General features: G+C 38.4%; 1 protein-coding gene across 2 annotated transcripts; it reads left to right on the forward strand.

The window, feature by feature from the left end:
• The first annotated feature begins 16835 nt into the window (after positions 1 to 16835).
• On the forward strand, positions 16836 to 20704 carry LOC136233971 (high mobility group B protein 14). Of its 2 annotated transcripts, XM_066023709.1 has the most exons (6): positions 16851 to 17014; positions 17257 to 17373; positions 19498 to 19555; positions 19661 to 19705; positions 20406 to 20486; positions 20568 to 20704. In XM_066023709.1, exons 1-6 carry the CDS (start codon positions 16926 to 16928, stop codon positions 20616 to 20618), a joined length of 441 nt encoding a protein of 146 aa, XP_065879781.1. In that variant the 5' UTR covers positions 16851 to 16925; the 3' UTR covers positions 20619 to 20704. The 2 variants fall into 2 exon arrangements, with proteins under 2 accessions (XP_065879782.1, XP_065879781.1); XM_066023710.1 differs by lacking the exons at positions 20406 to 20486; positions 20568 to 20704 and adding an exon at positions 19817 to 20386 and having other exon boundaries at positions 16836 to 17014.
• Positions 20705 to 20760: the final 56 nt, after the last annotated feature.

Raw genomic sequence — 20760 nt, forward strand, 5'->3', positions numbered from 1 at the left:
AGACCTTCGTTGAACAACTTCGGAGTGAAGCCGCTGAGTTGAATCGACAAAGAGTACAAGACAACAGCTGAGCAAGAACAACTTCCAGACGAAGTAATTCCACTTTGGGTAAAGTTCAGAAGACACAGAATGCTGTCTAGTTGACCTTACCATAAATGGAGAGACATTCTGCCGAGCTGACTAAAAGCTGCTCAACACTGACCGAGGATAGAAGATACTCAAATCTGATTAGCCGAGAGCTCTAAGCAAAATTGAGTGACAACGATAGGAAGCCGTTTCCCTCCAACGATTATTTTGAAATTCGAAATGACCGATGTCTCAGACGTCTCTATAAATAGAGCCCTTCAGTTGCTTCATTCTACACAGAACTTGATCAAGCCATTACGCTGACCAAAATTCTACTCAAAGTTCTGCAAGAAAAAGCAAAGCAAATTCTTACACCAAATTTCATATCTTTCGTGTAAAAGTCTAGAGTGATTATTCAATCATCTAAGGTGTCTTAGCAATTGTTGTTTAGGACAAATCTTTATCATTTCTAGAGATTAGAAAGGAGAGGCTGAGTACTCGGTTATAGTACTCAGCGTGAGATTAGGAGTGAGTAAAGGTATAGAGGAAGGTACTCTTGTTATACTCAGCTTCTAAGTTGTAAAAGGTTTGATGCTCTACCATTAAAGAGCTCAGTAGAGAATTCGAAATCTCAGAACGTGTTCCGGGGACATGACGTAGGCTTGGAGGCCGAACCTGGATAAATCTGCTGAGTAATATCTTTCTAACCTTAAACTCCTTAATATATATATTGCTTGCTTAATCAAAACTGACCAAGTAAAGAGGTCAAGCTGAGTTGTGTGCATTGAGTGTCTGAGTTCAGGAATAGACTCAAAGTGCTATCTCCTGACTCAACGAAAGAAGCTGACTTAGTCACCAGTTGAGTAAGCTAGTGTCTTATTTACTCAGCGCGCTGTGTAATCATTTTTCAAAGAAAAAGAAGGCAGTCTTAACGTGTTAAATTTTTAAATAGTTCCTATCCCCCCCTTGGAACTAACTTGTTACGTTATAAGGGACCAAAAAGTGGTATCATAGCTTAAAAGCTCACTGTTAAAGGTTTAACTACCTTGAGCTGATCCCCACTATGGCTGAAAACAGCACTCGGTTTCTCCCAGGAAACCAAACAACTTAGATCTTACCTGAGGGGCTGTCCATTACTCGGCCTCCCCTATTCTTCGGGTCTAACTATACCTTCTGGAAGAATAGGATGAAAAACTTTATTCAGGCAACAAACATGAGTGCATGGCTTTCAATAGTCCAAGGCCCGTTTGTTCCTGTTGAAGTTGTGGCTGGCCAAACAGTTGTCAAAGCTGAGGCCAAATGGACAGAGGATGATCTTAAAAAGCTACAAAATCACGCTTCGGCTATAAATATGCTTCACTGTTCCCTTGATGCTGCAGAATATAATAAGATATCAGGTTGTGAGTCGGCGCAAGAGATCTGGAAGAAGCTGGAAGTCACCTACGAAGGAACCAACAAAGTGAAGGAGTCCAAGGTGAACCAGCAGATGAGACTATACGAGCTGTTCGAAATGAACGATGGTGAAGGAATATCTGACATGAATGCAAGGTTTACAAACATCATCAACGAGCTCAAGACACTTGGGAAGATCTTCACCGAGGAAGAACAAGTCAAGAAGATTCTTAGGAGTCTTCCTAAAAACTGGCAAGCAAAGAAGACAGTTGTTGAGGAAGCTCAAGACTTAACCACCTATAAATATGATGAACTCATCGGCTCACTGCTGACCCATGAGATCTCGATGAAGAATTTCGAGGTGAAGGAAAAGTTTGAAGATAAGAAGCAAAAGTCTCTTGTCATGAAAGCTGACTCCACTGATGGGAGCTCAACAGATGATGAGGAGATGGCTATGTTCACTAGGAAGATGAAAAGGCTGTTCAAAAAGAATGACAAATATTCTAAGAAGCCTTATAGAAAGTTTGATAAGTATAAAGCTGAGTCCAGCGACAGCAAATACAAGAAGGACAATTCAAAGCCCATTACATGCTTTGAATGTCATCAAACTGGCCATATTAAGTCAAGCTGCCCCACGCTGAGGAAAGAAAGGAAGAACGGCAAAAAGGCAATGGTGGCAACATGGAGCGACAGTGATGAGTCTTCATCATCAGAAGCTGATGCCACTGAGTCAGCAAAGATTTGTTTTATGGCTAAAGAACTTGCTGAGCCGTGCATCTCTGAGCATGCTGACCCCTCCATTGCATCTGACGATGAGGAGCAATCAAATGAGATAATATCACTTCCTCAGCTCAGAAATGAAATGGTTAATGCCCTGAGTGACATCTACACACTTGTCAAAAAGTGTAATAAGAAAATTAGAGCACTCAGCAGGCGATGTGACGAGGTTGAGGAGGTCAAACTGAGTGACCTTCGATATCTTCTTCAGGACAACTCAGATTTGCATAGTAACATCGGAATTATGCAAAAGTTTGTCTCTGAGGTCCAATCAGATTCCAAGAAACTGAGAAAGGACGTCACATCCATTCAGAACCAACTAAAGGTTCCAAACAAAAGAAATATTCCTCTGAATGCTCAGTACCGAAGTACTGGTTAGCAGAGATGGAATCCCCAGCAGAATGTCCAGTGTGACTTCTGTGGGAAGAAATGACACACCACAAAGGTGTGCTGGCACGCTCAGCACTGGAGTGCTGACCAGTCAGTGAAAAATCCTAAACGGAAGGTCAGCTGTGACTTCTGTGGAAAGAATGGCCATACTGTCCAAGTATGCCGCCATAAAATAAAATATGATGCTTTACCTGTTGAACCTAACAAGCAATGACCCAAAAAGAATTGGGTACCTAAAAGTAACTAGTTACATTGCAGGTAAGCCTGAGATGTGTCGAGAAGTCAAAGATGTGGTATATTGACAGCGCATGCTCAAGGCATATGACTGGTGATGAAACTCAGTTCATCACATTCGAGCGTAAACGAGGAGGAAGTGTAAGTTTTGGAGACAACAAAAAGGGTAAGATAGTAGGGTCAGGAACCATTGGAGGTAATCCTACTATTGAGTCAGTCTCCCTAGTCAGCGGACTCAAATATAACTTACTCAGCGTAGCTCAGCTATGTGGCAATGGGAGAAAAGTTATATTTGATGACACTGGATGTAAAATATTCGAGGGTAAAACTAATGAGTTAATTTTAACTGCCCCTCGCATTGATAATGTCTTCATGCTGAGCTTGGAGAAAAAGTTTTCAAAAACTGTATGCTTAGTTTCAAAGGAAGAAAATTCCTGGCTATGGCACAGGAGACTTGGTCATGTAAGCATGGACCTCCTGGGCAAATTAGCAAGAAAGCAATTGGTTGAGGGACTGCCAGAACTTAAATTTGAAAAAGATCAACTATGCCACGCTTGCCAAGCTGGAAAACAAACCAAACAATCTTTTCATAGTAAAAATGTTGTCTCAACTAAGCGTCCGTTAGAGTTACTACACTTGGATCTCTTCGGTCCAGTCCAGCCGCTGAGTCTGGGTGGAAGAAGATTTTCCTTGGTCATTGTAGATGACTTTTCTCGGTACACTTGGGTCATCTTGCTGAGTAGCAAGGATGAGACCTTTGAGACGTTTTCAAATTTGGTTAGAAAACTTGAAAATGATAAAGACCTAAAATTGGCTCACATCCGAAGTTATAATGGTGGAGAATTCAAAAACCAACAGTTTGTTGAATTCTGTGAAGCCAGCGGCATTGGCCATAATTTTTCTGCTCCTAGGACGCCTCAACAAAATGGGGTTGTTGAAAGGAAGAACAGAACCTTGGTTGAAATAGCCAGGACAATGCTGAGTGAGCATAGGCTTCCAAAGTACTTTTGGGGAGAAGCTGTTAACACAGCGTGTTATATTCTTAATAGGGCTCTTGTTAGACCTATACTAAAGAAAACCCCCTACGAACTTTGGAAAGGACGAAAGCCCAACATTGGATACTTTCGTGCCTTTGGCTGTAAATATTTTATTTTAAACACCAAAGATAGCTTGGCTAAGTTTGACTCAAAAGCTGATGAATCTATCTTTTTAGGCTACTCAACAAACAGCAAAGCATACAGAGTTTTCAATAAACGAACTCAAGTTTTAGAAGAGTCAGTACATATTGAGTTCGACGAAACTAACCCTGCAGGAAGATATCTGCCGCTGACCGAGGATGATCCACACTCAGTTCCCGCTGATCAAGATACAGCCGCTGAGTCATTCCCTCAAGGGCTGACCAAAGGTAAAAGTGAACCAAATATTGTTTTCACTGACCGGTCTTCACCTGTAGAGATTGTTGAAACACAGACAACACAAGACATAAATCTACCAAAGGAGATAAGGATTCCAAGAGGACACTCAGAGAGTGCTATTCTTGATGCTGCTGAGAATACCCTGATGATAAGAAACCAACTCAGGAGATACCTCAGCAACGTAGCCTTCGTCTCAGTTCAGGAACCTAAGAACTTCGCTGATGCTGAGGAAGATGAATTTTGGATGAGCGCAATGCAAGAGGAACTTGACCAATTCAGAAGAAACGATGTATGGGAGTTAGTGCCACATCCAAGGAATCAGAAGACCCTTGGAACAAGATGGGTCTTCCGCAACAAGCTGGATGAGCAAGGAAATGTAGTCAGGAACAAAGCAAGGCTTGTAGCTCAGGGCTACAGTCAGCAAGAAGGTATTGACTACGGTGAGACCTTTGCCCCAGTGGCAAGGCTAGAGGCTATTAGAATTTTATGCGCTTATGCAAGCTATATGAACTTTAAACTGTTTCAAATGGATGTTAAGAGTGCATTCCTTAATGGAGTTATAAACGAGGAAGTTTATGTTAATCAACCTCCAGGGTTTGAGGATCCTAAATTCCCAAACCACGTTTATAAACTCAAAAAGGCTCTGTACGGCCTCAAGCAAGCACCACGTGCTTGGTATGAGAGGCTGACCAGTTTCCTACTGACTAGAAACTATGTCAGGGGCAAAGCTGATACAACCTTATTCATTAAGAGAAAGGGTAAAGATACCCTGCTGGCTCAAATATATGTTGATGATATTATTTTCGGTGCTACTAATGAGTCAATGTGCAAGGAATTTAGCAAGCAAATGCAAACTGAGTTTGAAATGTCGATGATGGGAGAACTCAACTTCTTCCATGGACTTCAAATCAAACAAGGGAAAAATGGCATCTTCATCAGTCAAGCTAAATATGCCAAGGAGATATTGAAGAAATATGATCTTGAAAATTGCAAGCCAATATCCACTCCTATGGGCACTGACACTGTCCTCTGCGCTGACGAGAATGGTAAGTCGGTAGACAGCAAATTGTATCGAGGTATGATAGGCTCTCTACTTTACTTAAAAGCAAGTAGACCGGACATTCAGTTCTCAGTATGCTACTGTGCTAGATATCAATCTAACCCTAAGGAATCTCATTACATAGCTGTAAAAAGAATCCTTAGATATTTGCAAAGCTCAGTGAACGCAGGTTTATGGTATCCCAACACTCATGGCTTTACACTCGTTGGATACACTGACGCTGACTATGGACGAGACAAGCTAGAACGGAAAAGCACCTCTGGAGGATGTCATTTCTTAGGAAGCTGTCTTGTATCCTGGTTCAGCAAGAAGCAGGCGTCAGTAGCCTTGTCTACCACTGAAGCTGAGTACATTGCTGCTGGATACTGTGTTGGTCAAGTCTTATGGATTAAGCAACAGCTTGAAGACTATGGTGTTCAAACAAAGACAATTGAAGTCAAATGTGACAATAAAAGTGCAATTGATCTATCCAAGAACCCAATTCAACACAGCAGGATGAAGCATGTTAGCATAAGACATCACTTCATTAGAGACCATGTACTCAAGGGTGAGATAAAGCTGACCTATGTCCCAACGGATGAGCAGCTTGCGGATATCTTCACAAAGCCACTGGCTCGTGAACAGTTTAGCATACTGAGAGAAGCCATTGGTATGTTTAATCCTCTTCAGTAAATTCCAGCTCTTAATATAGACTCATGCTGAGTGAATTAACATGCTGAATGATCTATTGTTTGCTGAGTGAATAAATGTATGCTAAGTGTTTAATGTTAAATGAATGAATATCACATACTGAGCAAACATTGGCACCGAGTAGTTATCTCAAACTGAGAAATCATTCGTATGTATAAAACTGACCACTCAGAATATAAAACGCTTAGTATTCTAAACGTTGAGTATAAGATCTGTTGCATTTAATGCTAGAGCACGCGAATAGCCACCTAGGATGACGTATGCGCCGAATGTGTCATAAAAGCCAGGATTATTGTCGGTTCACAATCCCAAGGCAAAACTGACACATGGATTCGATAAGATCCACTTTTCACCGCTATAAATAATGGGCAAATCCCCATTGTTATCTCTTTACATTTACCGAATTCTCTGGCAAAGCATTCTCTCTCTAAAATTCTCAAAACTTCCCAATCTTTCTCTGAAACTATGACTAAGGTTTCCGTTAATATCTCCGGTGCCGGTCACCCTAAGACCTATTCCGATGAACCCTCCAGGCAAACTACTTCGCCTGAAACCACAAAGGTCACTACGCCGAGCAAAGGCAAAGCTGGCCAAGCCACATCCTCTAAGGGAAAGCCGACCAAGGTCAGAACCTACACCAAAGTCTTCGCAGACGTTAGGGAATGCAAAATAGACTTCTCACGATGGTTCTCTGAGGCCTTCGTAACAACCGAGCAACCATTCTGTGAATGGATATCGAAGAATGGCTGGACCGAGCTGTTTTCAATTAGAGATCCCACTTACCCTGACCTAGTAAGGGAATTTTATCACAATCTACGGGTTGCCGACGACAACCAGGACTATCTGGTAACCGTGGTAAAGGAGAAGACAATCTTTATTAACCCTACCTACCTTGCCAATTTGCTGAAATTGAAGAATGAGGGAACAAAGCTGAGAAGGAAGGGTGATCATGAAGGAACTGGGTATGTTGCCACCTTCTGCAAGCCCGCTAGCCATTCTAGAGAAATCTCAAGTTCATCAATGGGCCAGCACCAAAAGATGGCACACTATCTGCTGACCAATTACATCTACCCCAAGATTAATTGCACCAGCTCAGCGACAAATTTTGAGCAATGCTTCATATGGCATATGCTGACCTACAAGCCCATCAACATGCCAGTTTTCTTAATAGCCGGCTTCCAGAGGAGCACTGGAACTTTAAGGTTGGGCTCACTCATAACCAGAATCCTCAAAGATCATCAAATTGATCTCTTCGAGGAAACTGAGGCCCAAGGGTCTGAGATCACAGCGGCTTCGCTGCGTGCCCTGAAGTATGACCAACCAATTAAGAAAGGCAAAAATGCTGATGAGGCTGATGAGGAGACAACTGTCCCAAAGAAGGGCAAAAGGACAAAGGCTCCAGCTGCCCGAGAAAGGAAAGCTGTTGGGACTCCTTCAAAGAAGGCTGAGCCTCAAACTAATAAGCTAAAGTTAGCTTCTCAAAAAGGTCAGGAGAGACCTAAGTCAGCTGAGAAGAGAAGCAGGCAAGATGAGCCTGATACAGAGGAAAGACTGGAAGCTGAGCAACCTCAAAAGAAGCAGAAGTCTTCTACGCTGACCCCTATTGATGCTATTCCCACTGACATCATTGTTCCTGGTGATTCTCACTTCACACAATGTCAAGGAACTGAAGCTGAGCATCAAGAAGATGATGTGGAACTGGATGATCACTTCATCACTCAGGTTGAAGAGGAACTAGATAACAAAGATCAGGATGCTGAGGAAGAAGAAGAAGAAGAAAACGGCCAGGATGACGCTGAGGAGACAGCTAGTGAAGAAGAAGCTGCTGACCCAACTAATACTGAGTTGGGTGAAGAAAAAGAACAAGAACAAGCTGACCAGCTTAATGCTGATCAAGAAGAGACTTCTCCTTCTCACTCAGGAGAGTCTATCCAAGCTGACACTCCTCCTCGAAGAAGAAGATTAATAAAGGCAAGTCAGAAATCTATTATTGACCTTCCTGTTCAAAAACCGACTAAAGATCCTTCTTCTCTTAAGCTTAAGTTTTTCTATAAGCAAACACCTTCTTCTCAACAAGCTTCTCTTGAAAAGCAAGCCTCTGTTTCTTCACCAAAGGAACAAGCCGACTTGAATGCTTCCGCAAACTCAACGAGTCAGATCGAGCAAGTTCTCGTTAATGCTGTTGCTCCAAGCACTGTGCTGACTCAGAACATTCCTGCCCCAGTCAGCACTGATAACATTAGAATTACTACTTCACCAACCATCACTACTGCCGATCAATCAACTCTTCCAGAACATCAAGTGCAGATTGAAAACACACTTCCAGTCACTGACCCTATCATAACTCTGACTCCTCCACGAACTGGTCATACTGAGGAAACTAGGCAACATGATGATGAATCCCTAAACTATCTGCATGCCACCGAGTCTGGTAGAAAACTCATCCACTTGGTGCAGTCATTAATTAAGGACATTCATCAATCTGCTGAACCTACTGCTGCATCTATTAACAATGCATCAACTCAGCTGTCCCAAGTCACTCAGCTCTTAAATGAGGTTAAAGGACTGAAGGATCTGCTAATTGATATGATTTTAATTCAATCACATCAGCCCAAGCAGGACTCAATAACCAAGCTGGATGAACTACAACTGACAACTGTTCAACATCTTAACACTCTTCAAGGCCAATTCCAGACCTTGTCAGCTGCGAATACTCAGTATGCCACTTCTGATGAAGTTAAGATGCTTTTTGCCCAGCTTCACACTGAGCAAATCAAGACCAACAATCAGCTGGCCTCCTACTCTCAATGCTCGGTGGAGCAAATAAGCGAAGCAGTTCGTCTGCTGAACTTAAATAAACAAGAGATGGACACTGACCAGATGAAGCAAAATGAGATTCTGGTCACTACCCAAAGGACCTTCACACATGTGCGTCATAATAATATCCAACGCCAATACTATGACTCTGCACTGCTGAAGACCTTTCATCAAGTCTTTGCTGCCTTGACAGATTCAATTACTTGGGTAGGTAAGTCTCAAGCCTACATACTGGAACTACTCAGCGCCGCTAAAATCGGCATACCAAAAGAGGTCTTGAATGAAGGCGTTATTGTCTTTGACGGCATTAATGAAAGTGTCGACAAACTTAAGGAGCTGTCCGCCGTGCTAACCGCCGCTGTCTTAACCGACTCTTTTAGAATTCATGCTCCTCTCGATGTTGACAAAACGGGGGAGAAAGAACAAGCTAGAACTCAGCAGGAGGCTCCTAGAAGCAGTCAGTCTAAGCAAAAGAAAAAGAAGTAGAAATAGGCTAGCTCAGCTTTGTTTAACTTAGTCTCTAGTCTATATGTTCTTTTATGCTTATCTTTTTCTATGTATGCTGACTACTTCACTTAAATACAATACTTTCATCTTTTATCCTAACTTGAGTTATTTCATATGATGCTGAGTATTATGTTATTATGTATCTTCAATTACATCAACTGTGTTTACTGTCTAAATACTTGTTGATTGTATCCCATGCTGATCAAATGTTTGACATTGTCCTGTATGCTTACAAAACACTGTCTCATAAAAACCATTGAACAAAATGATTACTCAGTGCTCTCTGAATGTTACACCTTCCGCTTAATACTGAGTAAAATAGAATATGTTCCATGAGCTGACCTATATCTGAAAACTGACCTTAGACCTACTCGATTAAACCTTAGAATGTTTAGAGTTAAAACTAAGTCAGTAGCTCAACCCTGACGGGGGAGTTTGCTAAGCAATAATAGGTCAACTATCATGGGGGAGCTCAACACTGAGTTCCTCGCTGAATAGTTTTGCCAACATCAAAATGGGGGAGTTTGTTGAAACACCTTTCCACATGATTTTGATTTGACAAAAGTATTTAAGTAAAATTAAATATATTCTAAACACACTAAGTTTAAATGCTTTGATTTATTATATTAATGTGTTTGTTCAATGTTGAGTTAAAATTGTTTATAAGACATAAAGAATAAAAAGCCCAAGGCCCATACGGAAGTCAAGGCCCAAGTCAAACAGATCAAGACAACTCGGACCGCATGTGCAAAACGCTGTCGTTATGATCAAAACGCAACTCAGCAAGAGAAGGATCTAGAAGACCTTCGTTGAACAACTTCGGAGTGAAGCCGCTGAGTTGAATCGACAAAGAGTACAAGACAGCAGCTGAGCAAGAACAACTTCCAGACAAAGTAATTCCACTTTGGGTAAAGTTCAGAAGACACAGAACGCTGTCTAGTTGACCTTACCATAAATGGAGAGACATTCTGCCGAGCTGACTAAAAGCTGCTCAACACTGACCGAGGACAGAAGATACTCAAATCTGATTGGCCGAGAGCTCTGAGCAAAACTGAGTGACAACGACAGGAAGCCGTTTCCCTCCAACGGTTATTTCGAAATTCGAAATGACCGATCTCTCAGACGTCTCTATAAATAGAGCCCTTCAGTTGCTTCATTCTACACAGAACTTGATCAAGCCATTACGCTGACCAAAGTTCTACTCAAAGTTCTGCAAGAAAAAGCAAAGCAAATTCTTACACCAAATTTCATATCTTTCGTGTAAAAGTCTAGAGTGATTATTCAATCATCTAAGGTGTCTTAGCAATTGTTGTTTAGGACAAATCTTTATCATTTCTAGAGATTAGAAAGGAGAGGCTGAGTACTCGGTTATAGTACTCAGCGTGAGATTAGGAGTGAGTAGAAGTATAGAGGAAGGTACTCTTGTTATACTCAGCTTCTAAGTTGTAAAAGGTTTGATGCTCTACCGTTAAAGAGCTCAGTAGAGAATTCGAAATCTCGGAACGTGTTCCGGGTACAGGACGTAGGCTTGGAGGCCGAACCTGGATAAATTTGCTGAGTAATATCTTTCTAACCTTAAACTCCTTAATATATATATATTGCTTGCTTAATCAAAACTGACCAAGTAAAGAGGTCAAGCTGAGTTGTGTGCATTGAGTGTCTGAGTTCAGGAATAGACTCAAAGTGCTATCTCCTGACTCAACGAAAGAAGCTGACTTAGTCACCAGTTGACTAAGCTAGTGTCTTATTTACTCAGCGCGCTGTGTAATCCTTTTTCAAAGAAAAAGAAGGCAGCCTTAACGTATTAAATTTTTAAATAGTTCCTATCCCCCCCTTGGAACTAACTTGTTACGTTATAAGGGACCAACAGTGGAGGCTAGACGTCTACCAATAACAATGTTGGTTGAGTTCATACGCATGACACTACAGAAATGGTTTTACGAGAGGCGTACAGAAGCAGGTTATAAACGTGTCTTTTATTTTATTTTATTTTTATCATACATAACTATTTATGAGATTAATATGTTTCTGCAAAAGAACGTGTGGGGTATTTGGCCAAGTTGCCAGAAAAAAAGATGATAAAGCGTGTAGGGGCAGCAGTACGTTGTTCGTATTTCCCTGTGGATAATCACACCTTTCAAATCGGTGATCGGGTAAAAGGGGGACTTGTTGATTTAAATGCAGGAACATGTACATGCAGGAAATGGCAACTAGCACAATTTCCATGTGAACACGTATGCAAAGTTGCTTCCAAACATAGGATGGACAACGCCTATAGGTGGGTGCATCGTTACTACACCAACGAGTCACTTAAGTTGGCATGGGGTGACTCGATATATCCACTTGGTCACCAATCGGAATGGAAAGTGAACGAGAATCCTATGAAGGTGCTTCCTCCTAAGAAGGAGGGGCGGTCTGCTGGTCGACCAAAAGGTCAGAAAAGAAGGCCATCCGTGGGTGAAGATGTAATTCGCACAAGGTGTAGCAGATGCGGGAGCATCGGTCATAATCATTTGAATTTTCCATCCATGCTTCCAAACACTACACGGCTTCCTAGTGTAATCTCAAGTTCAACAAGTTGTTCTAACACTACTACCTCAAAGCATTTATGATCGAGTTGATTAATATCATTTGTCCTTAACATTGTGCTTGTTTTAAGACTTTATGATTCTATGGGGCAGCCAACTTTACCTTGTTTTTTCAGAAAATTCCTTTATGAATATTACTTGTCGCATTTGAGCGCATTCCAATCAAATGCGACAAGGTTGTTTACAAAAATCGTCGCATTAGAGTGTTGAATGCGCTCAAATGCGGTTCAGAAAATTCCCTTTATGAATATTAATGTCGCATTTGAGCGCATTCCAGTCAAATGCGACAAGGTTAGCAACAAACCTCGTCGCATTTGAGTGTTGAATGCGCTCAAATGCGGTTCAGAAAATTCCTTTATGAATATTACTTGTTGCATTTGAGCGCATTCCAATCAAATGCGACAAGGTTTTTAAATGAGAACATAGAACACAATAGACTTACATAAATAAAACATAATATACAACAAAAAACATGCTATTACAATATCATTTGAAATCTAACAACCGCCGCCGTCGCCTTCCATTTTCTCGCCATCCTCGCCGTGCGCAGCAGATGAAAACGGGCCGCGAGGTAGGAGATGAAAATCAAAATGAAAATGCAGAGAAGAACGGCCCGGATTATATATAGTGATGAATTCAAAACGTAAAATGCAGTTGAAACACACTAAAACTGAAGAAGATGAACCACAATGAAGTTGAATGGGAAAGGTCAGGTGAGGAAGTCGAAGTGGAAGCAGCGAGAGGTAGGAGATGAACCTTCAAACTAAAATAAGGGTAGTTTTGTCCAAAATGGGTTTAAATGTCTAATTTGGTAAAATGGAAGCAAGGTGGGTTAGATATGTAAATTGGGGTCTTTGATTGGGTTAGATTAGTAATTATCCCTTAAATTAATGTAATAAGAAAGACGATTATATATATTTGAATTAATTAATTAGGAAAGTTTTAAATTAGATTTTATGGGAATAATAAATTAGTAATATTTCCTTATAAAAATTTATTCAGTTACTTAATATATAATATACTAATTAAAAATTTAAAACCTACCTAATTACTAATTAGAAATATACCATTCCTAATTGGATTATGATGCGATTTGGTAAGGAGAAAAAGAATATATAATCACATGATCCCATCTAGAGGGTTAAACCAATACTAATGGGTTTATGACTTTATATTCTTGAACCAATTGACAAAAAATTGTCTCGAAGCTCCTTAAGCGCTAGCCGAATTTCATTACTCCTCTATGGAGTAAATTATATACGTGGTATACAATCTTTATCCGTTTTCACACTTTGGTGTACATCTTTTAATTTTGCCCATAAAGAAGTCTGTATGAAATATTTTTTGACTCATGACATGGTTGCTGACCCTCTAACAAAACCTATCAAGAGAGACGTTTTTGTGAAACATATTAGGTCTCATGGATTGCTTAGGATCTAAACATATTTCTACTACATGTAACTTTTGTGACATGTGTTTCAAATTCAATATAGCGTCTTTTTGAATCACCTATAATATACGTATATGTAAATATTGTATGCTAATATTTGCAATTGAGCATGCCAGACAAAGTAGCAGCTCACTCACACGACCGCTTACCCTCATTTTGTTAATTGTGGTGGCAAAGATAAGGATGAGGTAAATTTTTGAGTAAACAAGAACTCGCTTAATAATTGACGCCATCTTGCATTAATAATGGATCTAGGTTCATTAGCTTGCTGGATAGAAATATACATATGAGTGGATAAATATGTATATAAAAGATTGTTTATAATATGAGATTTCAATCAGAGCTGCTTGAATGAAATCTTCTGCCTTAGATAGCCAAAGGTAGTCCTATAATAAGACAGATTAAGGTTAGATGGTATGACACATTAAAATTGAAACCTTCATATGGTGTTGTTTTGAGCATAGACATGCACTTTCTTTAGATGGAAGGATCAGAATACCATAGCACATATTTTTCATACCATGTGTGCTTAGTGACCAAGAGATGGAAAAAGGACAATCTCACTTTTTCCTAGCGTGAGACTCTTTACGTGAAAACAAGTTTTTTCTCAAAACGTTATCCTCGATACCCAACTAGTTCAAGAAGTGTAATTCATTTTAACTACTTTGGAATGATGCCCTTAAGAGCTAGGTACTAATTCAGCTCGGATAGGGGTAAATTTCGTACGTGGTGTACAACCTTTATCCCGTTTCACACTTTGGTGTACAACTTTTATTTTGCACACAAAACTATACGAACTTATAGTGACCTCCCACTAAAGTGTACAGCAGGTAAAAATGACCAGTCAACCTAGTCAAACTGTCACATCACCAAATTTTAACTCAATTTTTAATAAAAAAGTGGGACATGCCATCTTCTTCAACCTTATATTTTCATCATTATTTTCTCTCTCCTCCATTTTTCTTTAGCAAACATCTATTCTCTCTCTAACTCTCTCCTCTCTCTAATTCTCTCTTTCTCTCTCTAAGTCTCATCTCTCTAGTTTCATCTTTCTCTCTCCTCCATTTTCTTCAGCAAACATCTCTTCTCCCTAATTCTCTTTTTCTCTCTCGAAGTCTCATCTCTCTAGTTTCGTCTTTCTCTCTCTAAGAATAATTGTTGTGAGGAAGCAATTATTCGTGGATTAGAGTTTCTGATCCGAGACTCTTCTTCCTAAAAATTGAAGATTAACCCTTGACTGTGCCAGCACATGCATTTCTTCTCTTTGTATTGCTCTTTCCTTCTCCCTTATTTTCTTTCATTCTTTTTGTTGTTCATTCTTAGATATCTTAACGGATTTCAGTGAGATAAAATTTATTTGTTCATGATCTGATTCTTACACACTGAAGCGTGCTAGAAAATTGATTTTCATTTTGATTGAATGAAATTGAACTTTTATTTTTTGGATCTGGATTTGTCCCGTGACGAGGTTAACCGCTTAATTATGTGACGTAGTGGATCAATGCTGGTTTTGTTTTTGTTCGTCGTGACCCCTCTTTATTTAACGACTTCTCCTTCCACTTAGCACTAATCGACTTCTTACTGTAATTTTTATTCCAATTTTTAATTTTCAATCACAATAAAATTCAATTGAAATCTGATTATTTAAAAGATAGGTTCCACCCATTACTGATACTGGGGATAAATAGTTCCAATTGGCATAATGGATTTAAATGTGGTTTATCTTGATTTTTGGCTTTCCTTATGCTAACTTATGCCTTGAGTTAGAGAGAGAAAGACAGAATTAGAGAGAGAGAGAGAGAAAGGAGAGTTAGAGAGAAAGGGAGAATTAAAGAGAGAATAGTTAGAGAGAGAAGTGATATTTGTAAAAAAAATGGAGGAGAGAGAAAATGAAAATATAAAGTTGAAGAAGATGGTGGATCCCACTTTTTATTGAAAACTGAGTTAAAAATTGGTGATATGTCAGTTTGACTGGATTGACCAGTCATCTTTACCTGTTGTACACTTTAGTGTGAGGTTACCATAAGTTCGTACAGTTTTGTGTGCAAAGATAAACGTTGTACACCAAAGTGTGAAACAGGATAAAAGTTGTACACCACGTATGTAATTTACCCGCTCGGATAGGGATCAACTGGACAAGTAAAATGAATTATTATGGAAGAACGTAGTAAGAGGGAAAGACTTTATCAAGTTCATATCTTGTAGTCCTATATTTCACAAATCAGGATAGCTATGCATATGTGCACGCTTGTGAATATAGATGAACTGTTGAGATAATGACAATTACAATGGATGTGATATGAAGTATTTTTTAATTACACACGTAATTCGAGAGGTTTCATATCTCCAACAAGTATACAACATTTGAATTCTCGATTGTATGACAGTTGCACGAACTATTTGCGAGTATGAACAAGACAAAGTGATGAAATATGTTTCTGTTACCTGTGAGTGAGAGATGTAGGGATAAATAGAGTAAACGGGTCTTGGCCCATTTACTGATCCATTTATGGCCCGCACGTAACCTAGTTTGGTTAGGATTAGGGTTAGGATTAAGATTTGACCTAACTATAAATAGATAGTTAAGGAGACTAAAACCCTAACACAAGATAATAGAGAAAGAGACACGCTCTCTCCTACGCGCCCCTCTCTCTCCTTTTGTATTCGAGTTTCGTTCTTAATTCGTGAATCAATGATGATTACTCATTTGGTGTGGTAACCTTTTAGATCGGTGATCGGAGCCAATGCCAATTACTTTCGCTGCTATTTAACGGATTTGCGCTACAAGAGATAAACCTAGAACTATTGATTTACTTATTATTAGATCCGGATTCATTACCTGTCCCTTAGAGAAATTCATTAAGCTTCTCCACTGAAACCTACAGTTTTCAAATATATGAAATTTCAAATTTATGAAATATACATTTTATTTTATATTTATAGACTTATATGTAAAAATTATGCTAGCTAGCTAATATAATTAATTAAGAAAATGACGTTTTAAATTAGCAAGTTATATTAATTTTATTCTTAATATCATTATACTTTATGCAATCATAAATTGTATTATTTCCACTCTCACACATTAATTACAGACACGTAAATTAAAAAAAAAAACCCATATACATATATATCTTTAATCTAGTATAAAATAAGAGATCAAAATTATATATTTCTAATTATTTTTTTTCACATGTATACATATATATTATATTTTTAATATGTTACTGAGTATTGATTATATAGCATATTAGTAACTAAATTCATGATATACTTCTCGGTTAATAATAACTAAAAATTAGTTCGACACCCAAAAAATAAAAATTTGGCATAAAGATTCGCATTTCTTGGAACAGAAGAAGAGAGCAAGCAATTAGAAAGGGCAAAAACCCTATATCTTGTTAATCATCCAGACAAAACGCAGCGTCTCATTAGTCCAGAAACAAAACGACGCCGTACAATTCCATAAGGATTCCTGGTCCTAACAGCAAAAATGCACTTAAGCGAAGGCGGAGGACTAGAGAAAGAAGGAAGCTAAAATGGCAAAAAAAACTTCAAAATCAAAGAAAGTTGGATCTTCTTCAGCTACATCTGCATCTTCTAACACCATCAAAAAAGTTTCCACTAGGTAATTATTCCATTTCTCTTGTTTTCTTTTGGTTTCTTCACTTGTCAATTCGTTTTGCACTTTTACTTCCAACTGCAAACAAAATCGACAAGTTGAAATTGGCAATTTTCGCTGTTCTCTTTTGCCATTATTTGAAACTCACCTTATTGTGAATTGTGGGTTTATGCTTTGTTGCTTTCAATCTTTTGCTGGGTTTCACTAGATTAAGTTGCTAATTGGTGGATTTTGCTTTACTTCACTAGTGACAAAGAGAAGAGGCCAAAGTCAGGAATAAAACCGAAAAGGAAGCTGAAGAGAAAGAATGTAAAAATTGATGCTAAAATTCCCAAGAAGCCTCCAACTGCTTTTTTCTTCTTCCTGTATGTGAGTTCTTCCTTTGATATTTTTCTCCTATTATTGATTTCTTATGCATATTTAGTTGTTGGGCGCTACGTATATGCTTGTCTTTTTGTTCTCTGACTGCTAATTATCTTGAAGTTTATGTTGTTTTATAACAATTTCTTTATCCTATGCTTCTAAATTGCCCATGGCATAAAAACTACTTCAAAAGCTCAATAGTTTATTTTTTCAAGGAAATAGTGCAATGTTTGAGTAGCTGTTAATGCATTGCACATGTTTATGGTCTCCCTGGTGCACCTTTTGCTTTAACAGATGAATTTAAAAAATAATGGGCTGGTTTGGGTCATTGGTGGAACAAGAACCTCTGCATGTTTAAAGCAGCAGGTTGGTTGGTTCTCATAGTTTATAGAAGGTTAATGAAGTTCTTCCTCAAATCATAAATTGTATAGGGGAATTTGGGCTCTTTGTAGTTTCTTGGAGTGGAAACTAAAAGTTAATTTTGATGACTAACAAAAATCATTTATATATGTTCCTGTTTACAAATGCTCGGGTTCATCGAAGTAATCCTAAATCTGCAACTATTTCTGTTTCCTACGCAATAATGGTCCAAAGGTCTATGTGATATTGGTAGATATAAATAGATTGGGATCTTACTTTTCCTTGATTATAATGCTGTAGCTGTAGAATGGAAATTTACATAAAATTCTTGAGCAGAACAAAGATTATAAGATATATATATAGGGGAGTTAAAATGAAAAGAGAAAAAGGCAACTATAGTTGTTTTCTTCCTTTTGTTACCACCTTTTTCATTATTATTTTTACCAATATATGGCTGATTTTAATTTATATTTATCACTAAGAACCATTAACTGTCTGAAGGTGAATTCATTGAATGTAAAGGAAAAGGTTTCATAGATGGACTGCTGAATTTATGTCAAACAGTTGTTGATTTATTGATAAAATATTTGAGAGGAAGCAATTAAATGGCTTCACAATCCTTCAGTGCTCAGTTATGTGAAAAATGAAAATTATGGTCAAAATCAAAACCGAAAATTCATGGATTATTTTATGAAAATGAATCCCAAGTGCTATCTTCTATATTTGTTTCTATCAAGGATGTCAAAATGGGTTGTCGTGTCATCATCGTGTTATGTGATCTATATATTCCAAGTGATTATATTATATATGATATAAATGCAACAAAAATGATAATCATGTCAAACATGTAGATGGAGTCTCTGTAAATCGTGTTGTGTCAAAAATTGACCAGCATATTTCTTACGCGTGGTTTTGAGTAGTCTAAGTAAATACGCTTGGTTTTGAATAGTCTAAGTTTATGGTTTTCCTGATACATTCATCTGCTAATTCACCTAACTTTCATGTGACAACTTGAAGCTAATTTGTTGGACTTTTCCAAGGATAATGGCTTCGATATCTCTGTCAATTCTTATCCTTTTCTTGTGGATATGCTTGTCATTTCAATTCTTATTAGTTCATCTAGGGGATTAGTTCATTTTGGTGTATCCTATGAAGCACCGATACTTCCCGGAGGTCACCGTACGCGTATCCGATACTCCGGGTGCGGGGATTCGCCGGGGATTCGCGGGGATACGTACGGGATTCGCCTGGGAAGTATCCCCTTTTTTCTTTTTCTTTTTAAATGAGGGGACACGCCGGGGACACTTCGGGGACACGTCGGGGATACTTCGGGGATACTTTAGGGGTTTTTTTAAAAAAACTTTGAAAGTATAAGGGTTTTTTTAAAAAAAAAAACACAGTAAATAGAAGGATTAAAATGAAATAATCCAAGATTACTGGTATTTGTGGTTTTATAATGACTTGAGAGTATTATTTGTGTTTTTATAATGACTTCATGAATATGATTTGTGATTTATATATTTATGTATCTTTTGAATTTTCATTATAAATGATATATATATTATTAATTATATATAAAATTTGCCGTATCCCCGCCGTACCCGTATCTCATATTTTTTAGAAATGCCGTTTGCCGTACCCGTACGCGTACCCGCACCCGTATGCGTACCCGTATCGGTGCTTCATAGGGTGTATCAGTACGTGCACAACCAAATGTCTTCTTTATTCCCCTCTTGCTAACTGAATTCTTCTTTGATCTTTTGAAGGGAGGATTTCCGTAAGGATTATCAAGAGCAAAATCCCGATGTCAAGTCAATGCGTGAAGTATGTTCGTTTATTGGACTAAGACTTAGCTTGGAAATTTAACTGTACCTGTATTGTTTTCATCATCACACTTTAGTGAACTATGCAATTTTTTTTCTCTTTCAGGTTGGAAAGGCATGTGGTGAAAAGTGGAAAACGATGACGTATGAGGTTTGTGCTCTGTGATTTAATTTTTAAATTGTGAAACAAAGTAATCCAACAAACATTACTACTAAAACTTGTTATTTCTGGACTGTTTTGAGTTTTGAGAATGTGGAGCAGGTAAAGCTGCACTTACAAGATGACAATGGCATCCCACCTAAGTACACACACTGCATTAAGGCATCCTGCACTGCATCCCCTTTAACATTGTTTTAGGCTGCTTCCCTTGCCATTTTCTTCTGATACAACGTATGACCGTATTATTTTATTGACTGTGATTACAAGCGACCTCAGAAAACGTTAGCATTTGTTATAATATTACTTCAGAATTATGAGTAACTGATTATACATATATATATATATCTGGTATTTTCTTATAAATTTAGAAAAGGAAAAACAAAGAGTATTGTTGTTTAGAGGCTTCTCTCTTATTTTTCGGTATACAGGGTTTTTGACGTAATTTAGCAGTTTCAGTTAACTTGTACTTATATGCAGAGTGAACTGTAGCTCCACTCTATGACATTTCTTGTTATTATTACAGCCATAAATCACTACTTTTTAGTCCCAGCTAAAGGAGTAGAGTCTGAATTATTGAATCCTGAGGGGTTACTTACTGGTTTAATCAGATAAAAATTAGATAAAAAAAATAACAAAAACCTTTTGCTACTTGTCATGAGAAAAACCCTCTAAGAAATTCTAAATGTAACAGGAAAAAGTTAAATATTACGATATTGCCACAGAGAGAAGAGCGGAGTTTGATCAAGCCATGGCAGAATATATTAAGAAAAAGGTATATTTACTAAACACCTTACCTTTCTCTCTCTTTGAAAGTTGGTACTATCATTTCCTTAAACTAATATTTCTTTTGCAGGAAAGTGGTGAATATGAAGAAACCGAGGATGATTCTGAGTATGACGAGTAGTGTTCTAGGATAGTTTTAATGGATACTCATTGTTTTAGGAGTAGGAGGTCCATAAGGGACCATAAGGTATATTCACTTTCCTCTTATCTTCCATTGAAACTAATGCAATGATTCTCATGTAAATTCAACCTCATCTAGGGTG

Source organism: Euphorbia lathyris, chromosome 6 (genome assembly GCF_963576675.1).
Source record: "Euphorbia lathyris chromosome 6, ddEupLath1.1, whole genome shotgun sequence".
Lineage (NCBI taxonomy): Eukaryota > Viridiplantae > Streptophyta > Magnoliopsida > Malpighiales > Euphorbiaceae > Euphorbia > Euphorbia lathyris.